Source organism: Suncus etruscus, chromosome 9, assembly GCF_024139225.1.
Source record: "Suncus etruscus isolate mSunEtr1 chromosome 9, mSunEtr1.pri.cur, whole genome shotgun sequence".
NCBI lineage: Eukaryota > Metazoa > Chordata > Mammalia > Eulipotyphla > Soricidae > Suncus > Suncus etruscus.
Genome location: NC_064856.1, coordinates 13,633,380 through 13,659,077, shown reverse-complemented (window position 1 = coordinate 13,659,077; position 25,698 = coordinate 13,633,380). Strand labels below are relative to the sequence as shown.

Sequence of the window (25,698 nt, the reverse complement as noted above, 5' to 3'; positions counted from 1 at the left end):
AACCACCTTTTCGCTGCTCCTATCAGTGGATTTGGCTAGGCTTACATAGTTCCTATTAGTGTACTTCTATAATATTAATCTTTTTATAACTAGCTGATTTTACTTTGCTTAATATTCTCAAGGTTTAGTCATGCTGTAGCATGTGTCATAATTTCCTTCTTTCAAAAGAAGAAGAGAAGAGAATCCTTTTTATTGTTTTTGTTTGTTTGTTTTTTGGGCCACACCTGGTGACGCTCAGGGGTTACTCCTGGCTCTTAGCTCAGAAATCACTCCTGGCAGACTTGGGGACCATGTGGTATGCCGAGTCGACCACTTGTAAGACAAATACCCTACCCCTGTGCTATTGATCCAGCCCCATATTGGCATCCATTTTTATCCTTGTCCTAGCTGGTAAGTGCTAGGAGCAGGCCTGATGGGATTGGTAATAACCTATTAAAAATATAATACTTAAAAAAATACTTCAAGTCAGAGAGACATCAATAGAAATGTCAGTAGATAAGTTGCTTGCCTTGCATGCAGACCAGCCCTGGTTAGGTCTTCAGAACCTCATATGGTTCCCTGTACACTGCCCAAAGTGATTTTTGAGTACTGAGGCAGGAGAAAACCCTAAGTACAGTCAGGTGTGCCTTCCTCCAAATAATAATTTAAAAAGAAAAATAAATCTCTGCATTTTGTCTGGTTTACCATTTAGTACATGATGTAGGAAAAACAGATTTTACTTTAATTTTATTTCCTTTCTGTGTATTTTTAAAAGATGCATAAGCAAGTGAGGAAGACAGGGAGGCCTGAGTTCATCCAGGGCTGGGTCACCCTGGGTAGATCTGCCACCCACCCCATCCCCAGACTCACACTAATTTCCAAATGAAATAACATTACATTACAACATCACACAGCTTTCAGGCCACATCATTATAAATCAGTGTACTTCCTTTGTTCTGATTGACCTCTCTACTCACCTTAAACTCTTAATTTGTTTTGAATAATACGAAGAAAAGAAGGCAGTGGCTTAATAAAAACTCTTAAATGGTGGAAATGGTGCTTCTCATTGTAAAGATAGTCCATGAAAAGCAGGATATAATAATGTTCTATCCAGAGCGTTCCTGGCTATGAATTTTAGAGTAATAAATAGTCCCGGGCTAGGGGTGGTGACCCAGGGCCACAGGAGTGTTTGCTGCAGCTCTACGCCCACTCGATCCTGATCTCCATCTCTGTATTCCTGTCCCAGGCACCTCTTTAGGAACTGGGTGTGGTCTTCCTTCCCAGCCTATGGGAGTTCCTGAAGAGGAAGCTCTGGTGGAGCTGGCGTCTCACTCTAGGTTTTATAGGTGCTGATCCTCAGTGGCAGAGCAGACTGATGCCTATCTTATGGATATGCTTCTGAAAATGTCCAAGGAGAAACATTAGGTGGTGATGATATGGGACAAATAAAACCTCTTTGCCTCCCTTGAGCAAAGCTTGTGGCATGTGATGGCTGGCGGGGATGCTGGACAGGCCTATCATCATTTATATCAAGAGATTAGAACAAGATGCCTCCGAGTTGGAGTGTTCTGAGCTGTTCCCTTACCATAGGTGCAGAGAAGACTCAAAAATGCATCTAACAGGGACAGTGGAGGGGACAGGGTTTCCAGAACTCTCTTTGATTCTCTCCTCTCACTCTTATCAATTGCAGATAGTTATGTATGAAATAACACATCAAACATCTATATGAAAACGTCAAATTCATTGAAACAGAGTAGAATTTTAGTCACTAGGCTGGGAGAGTAAGGGAGATGAGAGATTGGTAAAAAGGTATAGTCTTTTAGCTACGATATGAATAAGGTCTGAGCATTGAGTACAAAGCATGGTGGCTAGCGTTGACAGCACCATATTATATAATTGAAATTGTTAAGAGGGGAACTTAAATGTTTATACCCCCCCAAGGATAAATGCTTGAGTTGATGGATAAGATAATTAACTTGATGGTAGGGTCCCTTTCACAACCTGTATGGATGTCAAATTGTCACAATGTGCATTTGAAATAGCTTACAATTTTGTCAATTATACCTCAGTAGATCTGCAAAAAAGTGTGCAAGGTTGAAATGGAAGTTTCTTAATGCCACAGTTACTAAAACCCCACTTTTCAGAAATCACCTTAGTTATGCTTTAAAACACTTAAGCTTTCTTTCTTTTTATTTCCTGCTCTAAATTTTCACCTTGAGAGATCTTTCCCATATCCATGACTTTGATTATCACCAGTTATTTGATATCTTTTCAATCTCTCTCATGAATTCTAGAAAAGGATAATCAATGTCTCCTGGAAATTCCCCCAGAATATCCCTCAGACACCAAAAACACATTAACATGAAACAATCTTTTCATGTCTCTGCTGCTCAGTCCAGATCAGTTCCCAGAAATTACCTCCTATTCCTAAACCCAGCCTGAACCCCGAGGTCTTCTTCTCTGCTCCTCATGTTCCTAAACTCCCACTTCCAGTCACTATGTCCAATTCATCATCTCTTATTTTACTTATAGAATTTGAAATATTATGTTAAGCCAATTGTATTTTTTTTTCTTTTGGCAGCTGCTTTTATTCTGAGTCCAGTTTCTTGGCTCTGAGAGGAACAAGGACTCAGCCTGAAAGCCTGGGCACGTGAGGTGCTTAGGAAAGTGGCTATCTATCAGAGAGTCTATCAGACACTCATAGGTCCCTGACAAGTGTTCCAGACACTTAAAAGACATGTAGGCATTGTTGAGGGGTTGGATGACCCTGAAAACAACTCAAGACAAAGGCAAAGGTGCCTATAGTTGATTCTGAAAGTGTTTCAAGGAAGAAAAAGTGAAGGATCATTGAGTAAAGTGGAAAGAAGAGTGCCAATTACACGTGTGCTAATACGTGGATTACATTCTAAGTCCCACCCACAACTGATATGTTGAAACTTGAGTCTCCAGTGTGACGGCAGTAGAGTGTGAAATGGTTTTGATTTGCATTTTCCTAGAGCTTGGTGTTGTTCTTTTCATGTGTTTATTAGTTATTCTTATTTATATTCTTTGGAGAAATGTCAAATCAGTTTAAAATTGCCTGTTTTACAACTGGCTTTTATTTGTCATTGATTTTTAGATGTTTATATAATTTGAATATTAATTTGGATATTAATATGTGTGATATGTGATTAGAAAGTATTTCCTTCCATTCTGTAGACTACCACTTTATTATTATTTATTTATTATCATCTGTAGATAATAACACAGAGTTTTCAGTTTGAATACATTCTAATTTGCTTATATTTTCTTTTGTTCCCATAACTTTGGTGACAAATCTCGTGTCATGAAGATTTCTCCCTATGCCTCTAAGAAATTTTTTTTATAGTTTTTGCACTTATCTTGCGGACTAGCTCTTGGGGCCTGGTTTGAATTAGAGGGCTTCTTCTGAGTCCTCATGAGGAAAGTGGATACACAGGCAGCGAAATAAGAAGAAATGATGAGAGCACACACAAATATGTATGGAGAACAGTGTTCTGACTTTAATCTTTAAGCTAGGAGTTTTATAAGAGGTAAAAGCAAGTCATAAGTGTTGAGAAGAATGTTTACAATTACAGAGCAGAGCGTACAATAAAACAATACATCAAGCTATGGGTGTAAACAGCAAGAGTTCTGAGTTACAAAGGAGAAGTTAAGTTTTACAACTCAAAGCTATTTTGGCAGTCTAGCTTCATATTTAAAATAAGAAATTAGTGAGAAGTAAAAAAATCTAGGAATTCTTCTCTTCACTGGGATAGGCTCTATTATTTTAGAGGTCAAGTGAAAGAAAGAACTAAATTCACCATGGTGTAGTTCTCATTTTCTGGGAAAAGTCAGTAACCTAGAATCTTTGTTCTGGCCCCGCCCTTGCATCTCAGAAGCCAAGGCAGCAAGGGCACTTTGAAGAGAGAGAAAAAAAAATATTGTCTTTATGGGCCAGAGAGATAGCGTGGAGGTAAGGCATTTTCCTTGCATGTAGGACGGTGGTTTGAATCCTGGCATTTCACATGGTCCCCCCAGCCTGCCAGGAGCGATTTCTGAGCATAGAGCCAGGAGTCACCCCTGAGTGCTGCTGGGTGTGACCCAAAAAACAAAAACAAACAAACAAAACAAAAACAAAACAAAAAAAAGAAAAAAATATTGTCTTTGATTTGGTGCTAAAAGTTATCCAGGTAAAGGACTTTTAATCAAGGCTATATTTTGCATGTGAATATCAGCAGAGGAAGAATTAATTTTAAGGCCAAATAATATAAAGGGAATATAATGTCAGTGCCATAACACAAATCTCAGATATCTTTCCAGTGATCCACGCAGGGGTAAAATCTTCCACAGCGGGCCTTCTGATTAAATATTCCTTGGGGTGAATGAAATTAGCCATTCATGCTAAAATCATGACACTTTAGCAGGCCTTCTGTTTTGTCCCCTATGGAGATACATATACATGGTCTGACAGCTTATGTTTATATTTTTATCCATTGTTTCATAAAAGTCCTACATACTTTTTCGTCATGTAGATATCCAGTTTCCCCAACACAATTTATTGAAAATGGCATTATTATTATTATTTATTTATTTATTTTGCTGTATGCTCTTGGAACTCTTGTTGGGAGTAACTGACAAGGGCTTATTTCTGGGTTTTTATTTATTTCAATGGTGTGTATGTTTTATCTTTATGCATTATTACATTATTTTATTACTACAGGTTTATAGAAAGTTAGTAAAAAAGCAAACATAAGAAAATTATAAAGGGCCGAAGAGATAGCATGGAGGTAAGGTGATTGCCTTTCATGCAGGACGGTGGTTCAAATCCCAGCATCCCATATGGTCCCCTGGTCTGCCAGGAGCAATTTCTGAGTGTAGACCAGGAGTAACCCCTGAGAGCCGCCGGGAGTGACCCAAAAACAAAAAACAAAAAATTAGGGAGTACCAAAATAGAACAAGGATCATATACAAGTAAGGCACATGGTTTAATTCCTATACAATCTCCTCAGTCCCATTTGTACTAAATTTTATTTACTTATGTACTTAACTTTTTAAATGCCTTTCTTCAGTTATATTCATACTTCATTTTAGTCAAAGGAATGCTTCAGTTTTACTTGTAGGGTATTTTGATTAGTGATGAATTTTGGTTTTGTCTATCTGACAATACTTTAATTTTACTCTCATTTTGAAGGACAGTTTTGATGGACATAGAATTCTTGGTTGACAGTCTTTTCCAGAACTTTGAATGTTATCCCACTAACTTCTATCTGCCAGGATTTGTGATAGAAGTTAGTTTCTAATCTTATAGAAGATTATTTATACAAATGAGTCATTCTTTCTTGATTTTAGAATTATTTGTTTTGGTCTTGCAATAATTTGATTATAATTTATCTAAAGGAGTCAGAGAGATAGCACAGTGGTAGAGAGTTTGCCTTGCACGTGGCCTACACAAGATGGACCCGGTTTGATTCCCGGCATTTCATATGGTTCCCTGAACCTGCCAAGAGCTATTTCTGAGTAAAGAGCCAGGAGTAACCTGAGTGCTGCCAGGTGTGACCCAGAACCAAAAAACTAATAAAAATAATTTATCTAAAGATGCATCATATTGAGTTTAGCTTACTTAGACTTTGGGTTTCTTTTTATAAACTGATATTTTTTATTAAATTTCAAATGTTTTTATTCATTATGTTCAAATATTCTTTCCATTTGTTTCTCTCAGTTTCTTTTGGGTTTTAATTATATGTTTATTGATATATTAGATGGTGTCACACAAAAATCTTTTCCAATATTCTTTTTTTTCTTTCTGTTCCTCATACTGAATAATTTCAATTGACCTATTGTAAGAGTCACTGGTTCTTCTGGCATATGAAATAGGTCATTGAGCCTTTTTAGTTAAATTTTTATGTAAGCTACTCACTTCAATGCCAAAATTCCAATTAGATTCTTCTTCTTCTTCTTTTTTTTTTTGTTTTTTGGACCACACCCGTTTGATGCTCAGGGGTTACTCCTGGCTAAGTGCTCAAAAATTGCCCCTGGCTTGGGGGGACCATATGGGATGCCGGGGGTGGGGGATCGAACCGCAGTCCTTCCCTGGCTAGCGCTTGCAAGGCTGACACCTTACCTCTAGCGCCACCTCTCTGGCCCCCCAATTAGATTCTTGTTTAAAGGTTCTATCCTTATGCCAGTATTTTTCACTTGATGATAAGTCATCTCATTAAAAAAATTATTTAGACTTTTTTCAGTCCTCTGAAAGAATATTTTGCCTAGATTTATTGAATTATAGTGAATATATAACATTAAGGTACATATGTATTGATTTGATATATTTATAATCTGAGAGTGACGATGGGGTAATGGGTAGGGCAACTGCCTTGTACATGGCTGACCCGATATATTTATAATCTGTAAAATGGATGCCTCCATACTTTTCTTACCAGCACTTTCCATAATATAATTGCCATTTATTTTTTATTGTGAAATTTTAGTTTTCATCATGCGTGTACATGATATATTATTATTAACTCTTATCACAATTCTGTACATAGATCTCATCTCCAAACTTGCTAATATTGCATTGAAAATTTGTACTCCTTAACCCCATTTATCTCCTGAATGTATTTTTCATAGCTGGTCTTAAGTCTAGTGGTCTAACATCTGGTTCCCTTTGGGATCAACTTTATCAAATGTTTAATTGACTTAATTTGATGACTTTTGTTCTTGTTTCATTTGTGCCTAATAACTTATTCAAAATGGGCATTCTGATAATAAAATATGTCAACTCTGGAAACCAAACATCCTCCATTTTTTGGTATGTGTTTTGTTCTCTGTTTAGTTGGAATAATGATCAACTAAGTATTGCTAAGTAATTGCCTTAAAAGCTTTGATAAATACATCTTCACCTTTTTTCAGTGAGCTCTGTGTGTGTGTGTTCATCTCTTAGGCAGCTTTACAACTCCAATGTAGCATTTATTTCTTGTTTGTATAGGGCATAAGGACAGCCAGAGGAGATATTGTGGGGGCTCTTTTGAGATTTTATTTAGAATACACAGGTCACTGAACACAGTAGGGACTTCAAGATCTTCAGAAATATGCCAGATTATTTCAATATTCCCCAGAGATATTTCACTATCCTGAAGTTCCACTTAAGGTTTTGAACAGACAATTTTGATCCAACTAGTATCATCACCTAGCCTTGCTGTGAAATTTAACAATTATTGGTGATTGTTTTGGTGAAACATCCCAGGGATAGAGTTTTTTTTTTGTCAGCTTACAGTATGATAGGATCTAATTAAAGCTGTTTTTCCAGGAGCTATAAGATAGGATGCATATTGACAGTGCTCTAAGGATAGATCTTTTTGAGAATACCTAAATCTGGTCTATTCTCTCCAAAGGTTGCAGGGATACTAATTTTAAAAGGTTTCTGGTAGTGAGGTTTCTGACTTTTAGCACTTTATACTACTTATTTATTATTCTTATTTATAATAAGATTAATTAAAATAAGTATATTTATAGTTATTTATTATTTATTTTATTTATTATTATTAGAATTATAGAATTAGAATTATATTTTCTACTTTTATATAATCTATTTATTATTTTAGTACCCATTGTTTTATAATGTGTCTAAATAAAGGGATACAGGCTAAGTTGCAATGCCATGAACCATGGTTTTTGTATTGAATTACAGAATTTTTATTTCTTAAAATAATGTGCCTCAGATAATAGTAGACCTCTTGAGTTGGATAGCTCTATACAATTTTATTTTGACTATTATTTATATATTTATTTATTTATTTATTTATGTATGTATGTCACACCTGGTGGTGTGCAGGGCTGGGCTTTCTCTTAGCTCTTTGCGCAGGGATTCCTTCTGGCAGGGCTGATTCCATATGTGGTGCTAGGGATTGAACTTGGGTTGGGTGCATGCAAGCAACTGTCCTATTGAGTGCACTATCACTCCCTCCCTTGGTTTTAATAATTTTATTAGTGCTTTAATATTGTTTTTATGAGATTCTCATTTCATCATTCCAAATCTGAAAACATTTTTGTCTCTATGGATTTTTATTATGGAAAAAATCCATATACACACAAATGTAGAAAAAAATGGAGTAATCAAGTTCCATATGCCATTAAGTTAGCTTACATGTTGATTTCTGGATGGCTGATTTAGTTTCATTTTGTGTTATCTTGGATTCTCATAAGTAGAGCTAGAGGCAAAGACATGTGGATACTTTATTAAGGAGGCACTCTCTGAAGGAGAATCAATATGATGGTGTGATATCGAACTGGGAACTGCTAAGTGCTACTGATTGTCCCTCAGGAATCTCTATAATATACTTTGCAGGACATTACACCAGAAAAATAAAGGCATAAACATTGATCTCATCAGTCCTGTGTCCTATCTTCGAAATGGACATAACAGTAGAACACTTCTTTATTTCCAGTTGCAAAATGTCTGAATGCAGAGCTGGGTTCTTAGCATCAGGAGGAAGTTCATCAATAGGAGACAAGCATCTAAAGTGGAGGAAGAGAGGGAAATTGCTCAGTTCCACAATTAATTACTAAAAGAACATGATGTCACTGAATCTTCCCTGATAGACTGGTCCAGGCTTACAACTCTCTAGTAGTCTCAGAATGGAGGCAGGTAAATTCCCCTTTCACCAACATAGAAATGGCCCAGATCCACAGTTGAATCTCATTCAACTGACAAGCTACCAAATTATTCCAGCTCTATCACTCGTGGACTGCACAGACACATACGTGGCCATGTGACATTTTCAAATTTTAGTAGTGTCAGCCCATTAGAATCACAGCAAATCTGATAAGAAAATTGCCTAGATTTACAGTGGTCGGCAACCTGCGGCTCGCGAGCCACATTTGGCTCTTTACACTTCTAATTTGGCTCTTCTGTGTGCAGGGCGGGGAGGCCGCTCCAGAAGTCAGGACTCTGCTCCTAGACTCTGTCAGTGCTTGCCCTGTGTGGCTCTCAAAATAAATTTCAATCGTGGTTTTGGCGAGATTTGGCTCAGTTGAAAAAAAAGGTTGCTGACCACTGGAGAAGATCATCAAGCTCAATGAGCCTAAACAATAACAAAGATGGCTCAACTACTACTAACCCGAGCCCAGTATATTCCTCAGTCACTGCCTTCAGTAACACCATTGAGGGATATAACAATGATCACCAATGGACTTTTATTGATCTATTCTTAAAATATTCTATTTGCTGTTCTGTTGTAGCAAATGATATGAAGTAAATTTGTTTGTGCCCTCAAGGGGTAAACTGGGGTGGTGGGTCTAAAACTGGAGACACTGATGATTGGAAGGTTATAGTGGTGGTGGGCTTAGTGTTAGAATATTTAATGCCTCAAACAACTGTATTATGAACAAGTTGGTAAGTCACAGTATTGTAATTTAAAAAAATAGGATAAAATTAAGTGGAGGGAGAAAAGAGAGTGCTGCCAGATACCAGAGCTAGTTTCTGCTGGGACAAGTGACAAGGGAGACCAAAGGAATTTCAGTGTCTCATATACATCTACCCACAACTTGCCTCCTTTCCATACTGTCTTAACTCATGAAATTTAGACATTCTTCCCAGGTGTTTTCATTGCTCTGTCTGGGCTTCTCAGTTTCAACATCACGTGGAAATTATCTGGTTTCATTTGGTTTGCTAGTTGTATTCTAAAACCTGGTTCTGATCTAAGTCTCCCTCTGTTGGCTGTCATTGAGATCACAGCAGACTGTTTCCAACCCTTAGCATTCTTGAGCTCTTTACATGCAGATTGTGGTGCTCAGTGTCTATTCCCATGATTCCCTAGAGAAGGGACCTCAGCTCTACTCTAGACAAAGCTCTAAGATCCTCAGTTAATGTTACTGCCTGATGCCTTAGACTCCATCCTGATTATACCACTGAACACAGAAAGGAAGATAAAATCTCACATCCCCTGCCCCCCCAAGTCCTCTGAATTATTTGCACATTATCTTATAATTTACCAGCTACTATCAAACTACAGTACTGTAGAGAATCTCCTTGAGTGAAATAATGCTTTAACTAATACCTAGAGTGTTAAAAACAAATTGTAATTGTTGCTGACTTTTGTGACACTTCCTCTCTGCTAAAGCTCTGCTAAGGACTCAATGTGATTCAGTCACTGATTCAGTCACCACAACTCTATGAGGTGGGCAATATTCACCCACTCTGTATGGATGTAGGCAAGATCAAGTTAGGTTATTTTCTGAGTCACACTATCAGTTCAGAAGAAGAATTAGGATCCCCCATAGTCTGGTAGTCTGGTGCAATAATACATTTATCAATCACATATTATATATATATATATATATATATATATATATACAATTTTCTAAACCCAGGCACTATTAACTGCCTGACAAAAATATCACATTTAGTTTTGTTGATGATAAGTTGGGGCTCAATGAAAAGCAGGATAAGAGAAAGGAGAAATCTTGGGTTTGACTGTCCTTGAGGCTCTTCTGTGCTAGTGTGCCTTTGTTGGCAGAATTCAAGCACATTCAGTGGATTGTCTCTATCTGATGCATCTGGAAGCTGTAAAAATGCCTATTCTCCCACTTCTCCAGTTCTGAGCCAGCAAGCTTGGAGGGTGGGCTTTGAGAATCTGCAAGTATTACAAACTCCCAGTTGATTAAAGCAAAGTGTTGAGAAATCTCATTGTCTTGTCCCCTTCACCCTTTGGAGTACATTCTACCAGGTGCTTTGATTGTTCAAATTTGTTTTTCCTCATTGATGGTTAAAATGCTCCTGCATATCTTCCAAAATGGCTGCACTGTGTTGCTGTCCAACTGGCAAAGAATGAGAGTTCTTTTTGTTTCACATTCTCATCAGCATTTGGGTTTATTTGGGCTTTACCCTTGCTTTATCCTTGCTAAGAGATAGCCCTGGCATCTGGTTGTGGTTTTGCTGTGCAACTTGCTAATGACATTCAAGGTTGCTCCTCTTTTCCTATGCTTATTTGCCAATGCTATGTCTTCTTTGTGTTGTGTCTGTTCAGGTCTTTGCTTCATTTATAAAATAGTAAGATGTTACATTTCTTGCCGTTGAGTTGTAAGAATTCTCTATTTTTGTCACATTCATTTATAAACTAAAAAAAACAACAAAAAGTGTCATATTATAACAGAACACATTATAAGAGTAATTAAATTTTAAAGGCCTTTATTGTTGATTTAATATAATGTCTAAAATTAGATGGTCTCAAGACTAGAGTGGCATCTCAGCAGTATCACCAAGGGCCTATATTCTTCCAAGATTCTGTCCTATTATCCTTGGCTGCTGGCATTTGGTCTTCATGTTTGTTGCTTCAGAGTTCCAAGATAGCTGCTGCAGATCCAGGCATCTCATAGTAAATCCCCAGGCTGTATTGTAGCAAAAACACAGCTCATAATTCTGTCAAGCACATGTTATTACCTGGAATTTTTAATTAGGAATTGGTAGTAATGAGAAAAGGGCCTCCAGAGGAATAATGATGACAGTTCTGGTGGCTGAAATGATTTCAGATGCCATATTTTTCTTTGGTTGAGCAATGCTGTCTTTCCTTGATATCAGAGTTTTATGATGCAATTGAACTGTGCTGATCTCTGTGTCACTATTTAGTCTGTGAGTTTTTCGACATCCTTTCTACAGGTTTTCTCTCCTTGACTCAGCCAAAGTCAGTACTCTTTGCTCACAGATAGTTTTTATTGCTAGAATCCATGCTTGACTCCTGCAGGTCTCAGCTGCAAAAGTTTCTTAGTGAGGATGATGGGAGGTATAGGGGGGAGGTTGCTTAGTCTATCCCAGGACAGAAACTACTTCTTTTCTCCCTCACACTGACCACAGTGTGCAAGTACTCTTCTTACTTCTGCCTGACTCCCTATTAGATATAAAAACAAGATATGATGGACATTATATTCTCATGTGCTTAGCACAAAACACATTAGGTATTCTGCATGGCTGTGGTTGGGGGAATAAATGGTGGCTGCTGGATGCATGGACAGCCAATAAGGGTGTGGGGACAAAGATGAGCTGGAAGTTACTCCATTGGCACATAAATAAATCTCTTATCTCTGGCCACATTCTTTCCTCTAGCGTCACCTGGAACCTCCTAGTTCTCATTCACAATGAGCAGGTATGTATTGCTGAGGACAAGAACATCAAGTAAAAAAAAAAAGGCCTGTTCTTTTTTTATATAATATATTTATTGAAATACCTTGACTACAAATGTAATTATAGTTGGGTTTCAGTCATGTACTGAAACTTCACCAGTGCAACATTCCCATCACCAATGCCCCAGATCTCCCTCCTCTCCATGCCCCTTCCTGTACTCTAGACAGGTTTTCTACTTCCCTCATTCATTCACTTTGTTATGATAGTTCTCAATGTAGTTATTTCTCTAACTGCACTCATCACTCTGTGGTGAGCTTCATGGTGTGAGCTGGACCTTCCAGTCCTCCTCTCTTTTGTCTCTGAGAATTATTGCAAAATTATTGTCTTTTATCTTTCATAGATGAGGGAGACTATTCTGCATCTATCTCTCTCCCTCTGACTTATTTCACTTAGCATAATAGATTCCATGTACCTCCATGTATAGGAAAATTTCATAACTTCATCTTTCCTGAGTGAGTAAAAGTAAAGCCTATTCTTAAATGGAATCATAAGAGTATCCTTGCCCTGGGTGGGACTGTATTGGCCTCCCCAACAAAAAAGGCATCAGTCAAACACAATGGGAAACTATAATAAAATAATATTTATATAAAAGCTTTTAATTGACTTTAATGCCAAGAAATAATGTCTGCTTAAACATTGATAACCCTGGAAATAATATGGAGGAGATTAATGACACTGGGAAATTATTCACCAGACTGACATATGTTGGAGCTTGTTCCAGTAACTATTGATACATGAAAAACTACCCCAAACACAGTAATCTAAAGCACCCACTTAATGAGTCTCTGTGCCCATGGCCAACCTGTTTGGCTCATTTACTCACACAGAGGTGGGTGATTCTGGCCATAGTGGTTAATGATGGGATGTTAGTTGGTTTTTTTTTTTTGTTTTGTTTTTTTTTTTGACTGAGAGTTTACACAAGACCTCTCTGTGTGATCTGGGTTTCCTTGTCTCCAAGAAACTGATTTCAAGGCATGCTTTCCCAGACAGAAACAGGCAAAAGTCATGTTGCCGTTCATATATTTTAAATGGGGTAATTAATAATAAAATTATTGGTTTTAGATCACAGCTTAATACTGGCTCTGTACTTAAGGTTTATTTATGGGGCACTTGGGAGACCCCATGTAATGTCAGGGACTCAAATTGGTAGTCAGTCAAGTTTAAGGCAAGCACCTTGACCCTGTAAACTCTTTCTGTCCCTGCCTTTGACAATTTCTCAGAAGTCAAGGAGCATTACTTTCATGGTTTCTGTAAATCAAGGCAGTCCTTTGGTTGGGTCTGGAAGAATTCATGAAACTGGAACTAGTACTGTGACTCTTTCTCTCTCTTTTTTAAAGTTATTGATATTTTAAATATGGGGGTGGATTGTTTCACACCTGGAGGTGTTCAGGGACTACTCCTGGCTCTGTGCTCAGAAATCATTCCTGGCAGGCTTGGGGGACCATATGGGATACCGGGGATCGAAGCCAGGTCTGTCCTGGGTCAGCCTCATGCAAGGCAAGAACCCTCCCACTGTGCTATTACTCCAGCTCCATATTTAACATTTTTAATTTAAATTGCCTTGCTATTGTAATCAGGAAGGAATCCTACATTTCTTACATAATCATAGTTAATTAGGAATTACTTGGGTAAAATCAATTACACTTGGGCTTTGCCATATGGAGAAATAGGTATTTCCCAATTCATTTTTGTAGTACTTTTGAAATTACTATAAGACGTTAGGAACATATGAATTACATAGAATATAAAAAAGAGAAAATATTTATTGTATTTTTGGCTAATGTCTAGTCAATATAAAATTTTCTCAAATGGATTGGTATTTTCTTCAAGAACAATTAATCAACATTTTCACAGAGGTCTTCATAACTAAAGAGTTATATTCAGTACAGTTTTTTTTTTAGTTTTAGTTAAAAATTTTATTTTAGATACTGTGATTTACAGAGTTGTTCATGATACAGTTATTTCTGGCATTCAATATTTGAACACCAATCCCACCACCAATGTAACATTCCTCCACCCTAGTTATCTGTTTCCCAATCCCCTGAGGCCTGTATCTTGTCAGATACAAATAATTTATTTAATATTGCTTGGCACACCTAAATAGTAATGGAATTATAGAAAAAAAAAACCTCATTAAAAGAAAATTTGTGAAAATTGTCAAATCTTGCAATGGGGTCTTACATAATTATCTGAAGGTCTACTAAGCTGTACATGACCAGTTCTGTTGTTAATTTTGCTTATTGAGGTACGTAATATTTAAAATAACTTCACATCAAGTAGGTGTATCCCTACTGGGAAATCAGTATTAAAAATATAGGTGTGCAGGGCTGGAGCAGTGGTGCAAGCAGTAAGGTGCCGTCTGCCTTGAGCGCGCTAACCTAGGGCGGACTGCAGTTTGACCACCCGGCGTCCAATATGGTCCCCCAAGTCAGGGGCGATTTCTGAGCGCATATCCAGAAGTAACCTCTGAGTGTCAACAGGTGTAGCCCAAAAACCAAAAATATATATATCGATGCTGTGTGGTCCCATAGCCAGCCACATGGTCCACGAATTTGATGATCTGCACAGTTTGGCTGATAAGCTCATATAGCGACAGTGGTGGTTTGTAGGGGGTCTCAGACAAGCCCCAGTGTGATCAACTTCAAGGTTGATTTGTCTGTTAGTTTCCTTGCTAGTTGGGCATTTCTTTTGAGAGTTATGAGTCTATGTCAGGGTCGGCTCCAGGCCAAAATGAGTGCGGCTCTTTGCCTCTTATCATTATTTTGTCTACTGCGGCTCTTTGCCAAGTTTGGATTTGTTCTGCTGCTTCTGAGGAGGGACCTCTGAGGAGAGATCTCCAAGCGCGTAGTTCTGTTTCCTATCCCTCGGAAACAACTGCACGGGCCAGCGAGCAGGGGACCCGTGTGGCACATGTTGGGTCACACCTTGCCGTAAGTTCTTAGTGTGGAGGACACAGCACACCCTCACCATCACTGCAGGATTTTGACCCTCACTCCAAATGGCAACATGCAATATGTGTTGAATAGATTATTGTTAAAATTAGATGCTTTTGTGTGTTTGTCTGTTTTGGTAGGTCACTGCCTGGTGTGGCTCTCTGACTCTCACAGTTTAAAATTTTGGCTCTTTGTGTCGAACTTGTTCGCCATCCCGGTCTATGCTTTGGTTACTTGTGCAAACATGGCAGAAGGCTCTGGATCATGGGTGTGGCTGCCAAGGACTTCTGGAAATAGAGAGACAAGGTAGAGGGAGATCAGCCTTGTTCCAAAGGTCCCAGGATATTTCAGCAACAAAACCAACATACCTGGAGTTTTTTGGCAGTTACGAGTCTCTGCAGAGATGAGTGGAAAGGTGGTGACGCTGGGCCATTGACATGTGGCAATTGTAGGGAATATCTGTGTGTGCAGTCCCCAAGGCGTCAGCAGGTTGGGGAGTTACCCGCACCCCACTCTGAGGGCCCCAGTACTTTTAACTGCAAGCCTGATATATATATGAATTTTTCCTGCTAGTCAGGCCTCTCAAGAGTTAGATGGTGACTCTTTCTTAAAAAAAAAGAAACCTATAAGAGAGTTCCTTCTCTGTTCACTATCCCAGTAGTCTCCTCTATGTCTCTTGGTTGTTTTTCACTCTGAAGCCAGCTCTTCCATGTAGGACTTTGGTGAGCTCTGAGCATCTGGTACCCAAAAGATGCTCGATGCCCAGATAGGGTCTTCTAAGAGAGACAGGGAGAAAGAAGAAAGAGAGAAAGAGAGAGAGAGAGACAGAGATAGAGACATAATCATAGAGACAGAGATCAACAGAGACAAAGAGACATAGACAAAGAGACAATTAGAAGCAGAGAGAGAGAGAGATATGTCAATGGAAGGCCACATTGAACACAGAGAATAGGCCAAGAGCTTCAAGTTCTGTAGCATTCTCCCCTGCCTCCAGCCCACCTTGGGCTCACAGTGGAGGAAGAAGAGTAACCTGCAATCCCTGAGATCAAATCACTGAATTGTTTGTGTTGAAGAATGTGGTGTTAATAACATGCTTCTTTCCCTGATATTTCACATCCAGTAGGACAGATGGTAGACTCTGCCTTCTCATACTTCTCAGCCACTCCTGCTACCACTTGAATCTGTGCTCCCTTATCACTCTTGGCAGTGTTATAGTAGCTTAAACAAAACGACTTTAAGCACTTTACATTTTTTATTATTTATTTTATTACTTTATTTAAATACTTTGGTAAAGAAAGTTGTTCATAACAAAACAGTTGGATCTGTATTATCTGCTTCTCAATGTTCCAATACCAATCTCTCACCAGTATAACATTCCCTCCCCCTTTGTACCCAATTTTCCATCCACCCCCAAATCGGCACAAAATAATTTATTTTATATTGCTTGTTACAATAAAATGTCTAAGCGCAGTGGTCGGCACCTGAGACTCATGAGCCACATGTGGCTCTTTATACTTTTAATTTGGCTCTTCTGTGTGCCGGCGGCCACTCCAAGAGTCAGGACTCAGCTCGTAGCCTCTGTCAGTGCGTGCCCTGTGTGGCTTTCAAAATAAATTTCAATCGTGGTTTTGGCCTTGCATGCAGAAAGATGGTGGTTCGAATCCTGGCATCCCATAAGGTCCTTTGTGCCTGCCGGAAGCGATTTTTGAGCGTAGAGCCAGGAGTAACACCCAAGCACTGCCGAGTGTGACCTAAAAATCAAACCAAAAAAAAAAAAAAAGAGTTTGCTTTTCAGTTCCTCAAACACACACCATTTAGATGTCACACCACTCTTCCTCACACTTCATGTTATGTTTCTTCCCAAAAGTCAGAGGATCCAACTTACCAAGATACCCAAAATATACCCCATCATAATGTTAACTCATCAGTATACTGACCATTGCTGGGATCCAGATTTGTTTATGAGTACTTATTTTCTTACTTATCTTTTTACCCCACCACAACATCTTGAGTCCCCATAATAACAAACTTCCAGAGACCATAGATCATCAGATCTTGACTCTGGTCACAACAGAACTCATCATGCATGGTCAGTGAGTCAGAGAAATTGTGGCCATGGAATGTAGTAGCTTGGTGACCCTGGAGGTCATTCCAGGATCTGGGGAGTGGGATTGACAGTGGCACGTAAAATACTAAAATCTTTTGGTTGAATTGTTTTGTTCCCCACAATCACTTCAAACTTAAACAGAGAACACTGAAAATCAGATGATTTTGAAAAGCCCACCACAATTAGTAATTTCCACCACAATAGTAGAATACAGTCTGCTCTTATAGCACAAGGACTCAGACATATTGGGAAAGGGCACAGTCTCAATGACACCTTTGGGAAAGGGAATGGATAAGAGGTGGGGACTGAGAGCTGTTTTTTTTTTTTTTTTTTTTTGGTTTTTGGGCCACACCCGTTTGACGCTCAGGGGTTACTCCTGGCTATGTGCTCAGAAATCGCCCCTGGCTTGGGGGGACCATATGGGACGCCGGGGGATCGAACCGCGGTCCTTCCTTGGCTAGCGCTTGCAAGGCAGACACCTTACCTCCAGCGGCCACCTACCCGGCCCCGAGAGCTGTTTTTTTTAAACCCTCTTATATTATTTACATATTTAAGAAATTTTAATATGGCTATTGTAGGTAGAGAGCTATGGAACCTATAGGAGACTGTCTACATGAATTATGTCGGGAATGTGTCTCAGGCCTGAGAATAAGACCTCAGACAGTTTATTCTTATCTCTCAGGTGCTTCTTGTGTCTTACTAATAAATGTTTTGCTAAGGTGTTGTACATTAGCATATGGGATCTGAGGATTCTGAAACCTTTTGAGTCAGAGGCTCAGCATGGGGCCTTGTCTCCCATGGAGGTAATCTGAGAGATTTATCACTTGTATCTCCTCATGGGTCCCATGCTGGTTTCCTGTTTTGTAGGGAAGAAGGAATCTGTTGTACAGGGGTGTTTTATTAGTGTCATCCACGGCCTTCTAAAGGAGGTCTTGCTGTCCCTTATACTCACCATCTCCTGTGACCCAATCATTCTCTAATCTCAGATCCTTCCTATCTAAATTGAAGATATAGCCATCCTTTCTCATTGTTGCATTAAAATAACATCTAACTGTAAAGTGCTTAGGCCAAACTCTGGTATCTGGGGGCAGAGAGGTAGCAGAGGGTTAAGTTGTATGCAGTCTTGTCTTGTATGCAGTCAGTTCCATTTGATCACCAGCATCACATAAATTCCCATGAGTACTACTGGAAGTAACCCCTGATAGAGCCAGGAATTAGCTCTGAGCACCACTGAGTGTGACCTAAAACAAAAGAAAGAAAAGAAAGAAAGAAAATAAGAAAGGAAGGAAGAATAAAAAGAAGCAAAGAAGAAAGAAAGCAAGGAAGGAACTAGAAACATTCTTCAAATTCTGCTTATATATACAATATATATATTCTTCTTATATAACACTGATTCTGTTATCTAGCCTGGCATGTATATTGTCATTCTATCCAAAGAGCTGGATAAAGAGACACAGGAAGAGATGGACACATATGTAAAACAATAACTTTTCTTAGATCTATAAGAGAAGAGAGATAATGGGCAAATGTCTTCTGCTCCACCAGGTTGTTGACCATGACCATTGCATGGAGGTTTTCCATGCAGAGGAGCAGAAATTCCTCAACTGAACCATGGCAAAATAGCTTTGAAACATTCCTGTAAGATCAACTTTGGTAAAATGCCTGGGCAGGGCCTGGTGTAGGCATTCTCTTATGTCTGTGAGTCTCCACACCTGACTACTCTGGATAACTTTCTTCCCTTTAACTCTTACTACATTCCTAGAAGCTGCTTGCATTCTGAGTGAAGTTCTGTGATTCCTTTTTTTGTTTGTTTTTGGGGTCATACCTCATAATGCTCAGGAGCTACTGCTGGCTCTGCATTCAGGAATCAATCCTAACACTGTTCAGGGGACCATATGGGATGTTTGGGATTAAACCGTCTTGGAAAATGCCCGATAATTATACAATCACTCCTGCCTGAGATATGTGATTCCTTAACTTGATGGTACTTATTTCTTTCTTTAGAGAAACTGGCCTTCACTAGAGACCATCAGGTTTTTTTTTCTTTCTTCCTCACATTTCCTAAATAAAATGTCTTTGTTCCACTGTCTGCTGGAAATTTTTCTATATGAAGAGTCACCAAGCACAGGAGACTGTGGTTAAGGTTTAGCACTTGTTCATGTGATGCAGGAGCTCCTGAGGCTTTTTTTAAGTCCTTAGCTGGGGTCACATCACTGTTGAGGTTGTGTGGACCAGGAGAAGATATGAGCAATCTTCTCTTTCCCAGGCTCCTACACCACACCCACTGCCAATCATAAGACACATTTCAAAGGTTTCTTATGTCAAATTTCTTATACAAAACTTGCTAGTTTTGATACTAATGGAAGTCTTCTTCTAGGGAAGAATCCTGCAACAAGATGAATCTTCTCTTAGACTAACAATCTATCCACCTGTCTGCTACTGAGATTCCTACATGTAAGCACACTTTGCGGGGGTGTGTGTGAGCTACACTCAGATGTGCTATGGGTTTATTCCTCAGACATCATTCCTAATGTGACTTGGAGCACCATGTGTGGTTCTGGAGACTGGACTTAGTTTGACTGCATACAAAGCAAATGCCCCACCTGCAGGACTTTCTTTACAATCTGCACTTAGTACAGATTGGGCCTTTGTTTCACAGATATCCCTACTTCTTTCTTTAGGTCCAAATAACCCGCTCAGTTTGAAGGAGGGTCTCAGAGGTTCTTACAGCTAAACAGAGGAGAAACTTTGATAAAGTTCACATTTTAGAAGCTACTCCTTTGTGGATAATATAAGAGATTTATGTCAGCCTGTTTCAATTCCCATTTCTGGCTGTTGTACTATTATTTTCATGTGTTTTACTTCTATAATGTCATAAGCCCTACATTGCACTACTATGATCTTTTGTTGTTTGTTTTAGATGTAGAAAACCACTAAATTTCTTGGTGATATTGATGCCTCTGTCACCTCATTGCATGCCACACGCCTTAATAAATAGTAAGCCTCTGGGCCCTCCAATGGAACATAACCCTTTAGCAGAGAGGTGCTCATACATCTTTACAATATGCCAGCTCCAGAATCTCTTTCCTGAATCTTTTAATCCCTATCTCTACTAGCCATTATGACAATTCAGTGATTGCAGCTATACTCTGCATATGTCACCACATTTTCCAGATGTTTGAATTCAATAATATGAAAGCTTATTCCAATCTTGACGGGTCCTTCTCAGTCTATTAAATCCTGTTTCAGAAAATAATGCCCCAAATCAGGAAACTCTTCTTCTTGAGAATGATTTTTCCAGCCTTCTTGATTAAATACTTCAAACTTACTCTCCCCAGTTACTCTCTGACCTGATTCTGCTACACACAATGCAAGAGCTCAATTCCCACAAAGCGTTGACTTCTGAGCATCATCTGGAGCATCCAGATGTGTGTGGCTCCTTTAGTTTCTTATTATTTTAGCTTTTATCTCCACTCATTCTCATTTGTTATTGTTATTGGTTTGGATGGTATTCAGGGCTAACTCTTGGCTCTGTACTCAGGGATCCATCTTGGCAGTGCTCAAGGGAACCATATGGGGTGCTAAGGAGCAAGCCAGTGCTTAGTGCCTTAGTTTCTGAACTATTTCTCCAGTCTTTCATTCTCATTTTGAGCTCTTAAAATGCTAGGCCCCAGTTTGACTTCTGCCTGGCTCTAAATCCTAACTTCAAAGGAAATTTTTTTGTTTCACAAGAATAATTTCATATACTAAGACTACTGAGACCATCCTGGAGAAAGGTGCCTATTTAGAAGAAGCAAGAGCAGATAAAAAATATGAATTTGGTTTCTATGAGTGTTGCTCTCAGTGTACCCATTTTTCTCTGCCCCTGGGCAGGTGACGGGGCTCACCTGAGGGATTTAATCTGGGGAGAATAACTTGGTATGTGTGGCGGAGCTTTATCTTCATGCCTGTTTGCCAGGGTTCTTCTCTCTACAATCTGCTTCAGCTTTAAATAAAAGAGACCCACCTCTATTACCCTTATATCTATATGATTAAGCCCTGAATATTATCTGGGTAAATACCCTCTCTCTTCCTCTCTTCTTCCCCCGTCTCACCCTTCCTTTCTTCTCTTCCTTCTCACCTTCCCTCCCTCCATCTTTCCCTCCCTCCTTCCTCCCTCCCTTCCTTTCTTTTTTCCTTCTTTCTTTCCTTCCTTTGTTCCTTTCTTCCTCCTTTTCTTCTTTCCTCTCTCCCTCCTCCCTTCTTCATTCCTTTTATCCTCCCTCTCTGCCTCTCTTATCCCTCTTTTCCTCCCTTCTTCCCTCCTGCCTTTCTCCCTTCCCCCTTCCCTCTCTCCCTCCCTCCCACCCCTTCCATACCTCTCTCCCTTCCTTTCTTCCTCCCTCCCTTTCTGTGTTAGGGATACCTGAGCCATCCTAGTTGGGGCCTTGAGTGTCACACTTGGCAGTGCACAGGCTTCTCTCGGGCTGCATATGATGCTGCTCAGGAGTTAATGTTGTGTGGGAATTGAGTTTTGCACTAACCACTAACCACTCTATTTTCTCCCAGACCGACATGGCCCCTCTTTCTATTCTCCCTTCTAGACCTGCATCTTAGTGGCCAACTCTCTCTGATGAGCTGTTTGTAGGAGCAAAACATACTAGTTCAAATTTCAACTGTCAGCTTGTCCTCTTTTTACTGCCTTCCTGCTGGGCACATGATGAATATTTATTTCCTTCAGCTGGAATAACCTCTAGAACCACTGGGTAGAAATCACATGTGGAGAAGGAGAGTCCCAAAATAAGTCCAGACTCCTTAACTGCCTTCCAGGGATCATACATGGGAGAAAAATCAATGCCCATGTTGTTAATCAGCTTGGCATTTGGGTTTTTCCTGCTATGACAACTGAGCATGTGCTTTTAACCAATACAGAAAGAGCCTCTGGGTAAAGAGCACCTCACAGCAGCTCATTCTCCACTGCAATCTCTAACTTCAATTATACCAGAAATGAGTGTAGCATTGTAGCCTCTGATACTACTTTGCTCTCGCTAAAATTCTTCAAAGCCCAGTGGACAGGAAAGGCTGGATTAGAACCAGCTTTTTTGTTTGTTTTTTTGGACCACACTCAGTGATGCTTAGGGCTAACTCCTGGCTCTGCGTTCGGGATCACTCTTGGTTGTGCTCAGGGATGTCAGGAATTAAAGCCAGGTTAGCCACGTACATAGTAAATGCCCTACTTGCTGTACTATTTCCTTGGCCATGACTTCAGTTCTTTTAAGACACACTGCCTGAGGTCAGTTAGAAAATCCACAGTTTTGTTTATTTGTTTGTGGGCCAAGCTTGGTAGTGCTTAGGGGCTATTTGGGGCTTTGTGCTGGAGGATAACTGCTGGCTGTGCTACTGATTGTACCTGGGCCTTTTGCAGGCATAGCATGTGCTCCAGCCCTTTGAGCAACCTCTTCTGAGAGGCAGGAGACTGATCAGTGAGGGATTCCATGAAAGAAACTGGGCTCAGCTACATGAAAGGAGTACCACTACTTTCAGCACAGTGAGAGGTTGAGGGATGAATCTGAGGGACATATCACCCACAGCAGGGAATAATCATGGCAGAAAGGGTCCCTTTACATGCCATCGTGCAGGCAACCAACCACCAACCACCATCCTGCTTGGGTATCAGTGAAACAGAGCTTTGTCCTTCTAATGCTCCCATCTCTGCTCAGACAGTATATCTTACACAAGAGGAGGGATAGGAAGATGAGGAATGGACAGTGACTACTTCTCAAGTCTAGGTTTGATCCACACTGAACCCTGGGCAGGGATTTAGAGCTGCATGTAAGGTTCTTTCTTCTGTCACCCTGGACTGATCCTTTCAGTTCAGAATAGCTGATTGGGATCAGTACAGGTTGATGACTAGTGAATAGTAGAACTTCCCTTTGCTGATGAAGGGGTGATAGTTATAAAATTAAACGGTTCAGCAGGTTCCTTATACGCAGGTTCAAAGGAAGCCATTAGCAGATGCTAGTCACAAATATTACAGGCAGCCATCATGGGGTGATGAGCTCTAGCCTATTTCTGTTCTCCCCAGGCCAGGCCCAGCCCAGACTTTAACTCTCAACAATTCAGCAAAATACTCCCCAGTAGGCTGCAAGTAGCATTTGAGTCATATGAAGGGTCTACCTCAGGCCTCACTCGATGCCAAGCCATATTTCCTGGTCTCCCACAGTTGTAAGAGAGTGAGTTCAATGCCAAGAATGGGCACATAAATCCAGTAAAAGACATCACTGGGTCTTTCACTCTTTGGACTAAAGGCCCTCTTGCCCCTTTGTACATGCCCTATGTACCTAATAAATATACTTTTTCTGTCTGTAGGTGTTATTGTTGAATTCTTCTTAAGTCTGCACACCTGTTTCCCAGCCCATCTTGGTGACCCACACAGGGACTTTTCTCATACTTACTTCTGGGTGGGAGGAATTCTGTTTGGCTGAGCTGGGACTTGATTGGTTCTGGCTATGGTCACTCTCTAGTAACCCTTGAAAATCAAGTGACAGGAAGGCCCTAGGAGCTCTGCTAGGGGTCAGAACTAAGAGAGACCCTTAGTGAAGCATATTGGGATGGCAAAGAAGTATGGTGATGCTGGCAAGGGCACAATTCTCTTCTCTCTCTCTCTCTCTCTCTCTCTCTCTCTCTCTCTCTCTGGTTTTGGGGTCACAATCGTCTTCTGATGTGAGAGGTACATGGAGCAAGGAGGGAAGAGGCTGGCACCAGACTTCCTCTGTGAAAGGGTGCCAGTGAAGACTCCAGAGTCTCTGCTCATGCTGGTAGCAATGTGGAAGGCTCCAACAGGGTAGACTCAGCTCAGAGAGACTGCTTTGGGTCCTGTGGGGTCCTATATACTCTCTCCAACTGATTAGATTTAGTCTAATCTAAAACAGATTAGAATGTTTCCGTTTTTTGGTTTTGTTTTGTTTTGGGGCCACACCCAGCGGTGCTCAGGGGTTCCTCCTGGCTGTCTGCTCAGAAATAGCTCCTGGCAGGCACGGGGGACCATATGGGACACCGGGATTCGAACCAACCACCCTTGGTCCTGGATTGGCTGCTTGCAAGGCAAACACCACTATGCTATCTCTCTGGCCTCAGAATATTTTCTTAAGTGGAGCCATCTTGCACTTGGGCCCACACCTCTATCAACCTGGTTGATAGAAGGCTTCCCTGAGGTTATATATTTACTGTCCAGGACATGCCCAGATCTGTCTTTCTCTGTTTACTTTGAGAACATGACAATCTCACAAAGCCAGGCTGTGTGACAATATGCTTTTGAACATTTATTTTCAGTGTAAGGATGTAAGTGCCATGGAGGATGCCTAAGTGGACCCTCCCTTCCAGAGTGGCCCAAGAAAGGAAAAGGCTGGGGATCAGCAAATGGTCCAGACTGTCTTCTCTCCCAGATCCTTTTGAGGGCTCGCCAGGGTGGGGGGCCACTTCGTCCTGCAGCATCAATGGGCATAAGGGCTGAACAGGGCCACAGGGCTCTGAAAAACGGGGAGTAGGATGAGAGCACATCATAGGCCAGGGTGGAGCCAGCTGAGACTGGAAATGAGGGAGGGGTGAGTGCTGGAGGCCAGAGGTGCAGGTCCAGGCCACCTCGGAGGGAAAATGGGCTTTCCAGGCTGGAGAGCATGGACCAGGGTGTTCACACCACAGGCCAGCTCCACCTGCTCTGTGGAACCCAAGTTTGTATGGAGGGCGCTCCTGGGCCCTTCACTCAGCCACATCGATAGACAGCATAGCCTTGATGGCGGGGAACATGTTGCAAGAAAAGTCAGCCAGTAGCTGCTTGGTACCACTCCGAGTGGGCAGGATCTCAAAGCGCACCTTGGATCGCTCCTTGGGGCGCAGAGCAGGCACCCTGAAGAGGAAGAGAATAGGTTATTATGACATAGGTGTGAGAGGCCCCCCTATGGGGGCTTTGATCTCACTCTAGTAGGACCTTGACTAGGTCATTATTTATCAGATCCCTCTCACTGCCTCCCCAAGCCACCAGCCCCCATTGGGCTCCTTCAACTAGAGGAAGCAGAAGGCAAGATCTTCTAAATATGCTGACCTTTGAGGTCCAGTTTCAAAGCTCTGGTGACGTAGGCTTTTCAGGAGAGAGCTGAAGCTTGAAGAACCCACACACATGTGCACCCTGACATGTAGATACTGGGTTCCATAGCGAGATGCTCCAATAAGCTGGAGAAGCTTGGTTCATCCACGGCAGAGCATTGGGAAGGCTCTGTTTATCTTCCCTCCCAACATGTCACAAGGCCACCCTGCTTGACCCAGAACTCACTCTATCTTGAGGTTGCCTCGCAGCAGGCCGCTCCCCTCCACCATCAGAATACAGTCCTTCACTGGCTGATCCAGCGGGTTGGAGAAGAGCATCTGCACATTCACTGGCTTCTGCACCCGGGCCTTGTCCAGCACCTGCAGGGAAAGGGGTGGGTGGAGTCAGGATACAGGATGTCAGCTCCTGTCTACCACCTGGC

General features: G+C 40.7%; 2 protein-coding genes across 2 annotated transcripts in view; both read right to left on the bottom strand.

Moving 5' to 3' along the window:
- The window catches only part of TGM6 (transglutaminase 6), a 90,943-nt gene extending 66,092 nt beyond the window's left edge, over positions 1–24,851 (bottom strand). Inside the window, exon 1 of the mRNA XM_049780009.1 lies at positions 24,653–24,851. Coding sequence (XP_049635966.1) covers positions 24,653–24,851 — 199 coding nt within the window. The remainder of the gene's footprint in view (positions 1–24,652) is intronic.
- Positions 24,483–25,698, bottom strand: part of TGM3 (transglutaminase 3) — a 35,928-nt gene continuing 34,712 nt past the window's right edge. The window contains exons 12-13 of the mRNA XM_049780008.1: positions 25,503–25,636; positions 24,483–25,079 (exon numbers count right to left, since the gene is read on the bottom strand). Of these exons, the coding sequence (XP_049635965.1) occupies positions 24,932–25,079; positions 25,503–25,636 (282 nt within the window). The 3' untranslated portion in view covers positions 24,483–24,931. The remainder of the gene's footprint in view (positions 25,080–25,502; positions 25,637–25,698) is intronic.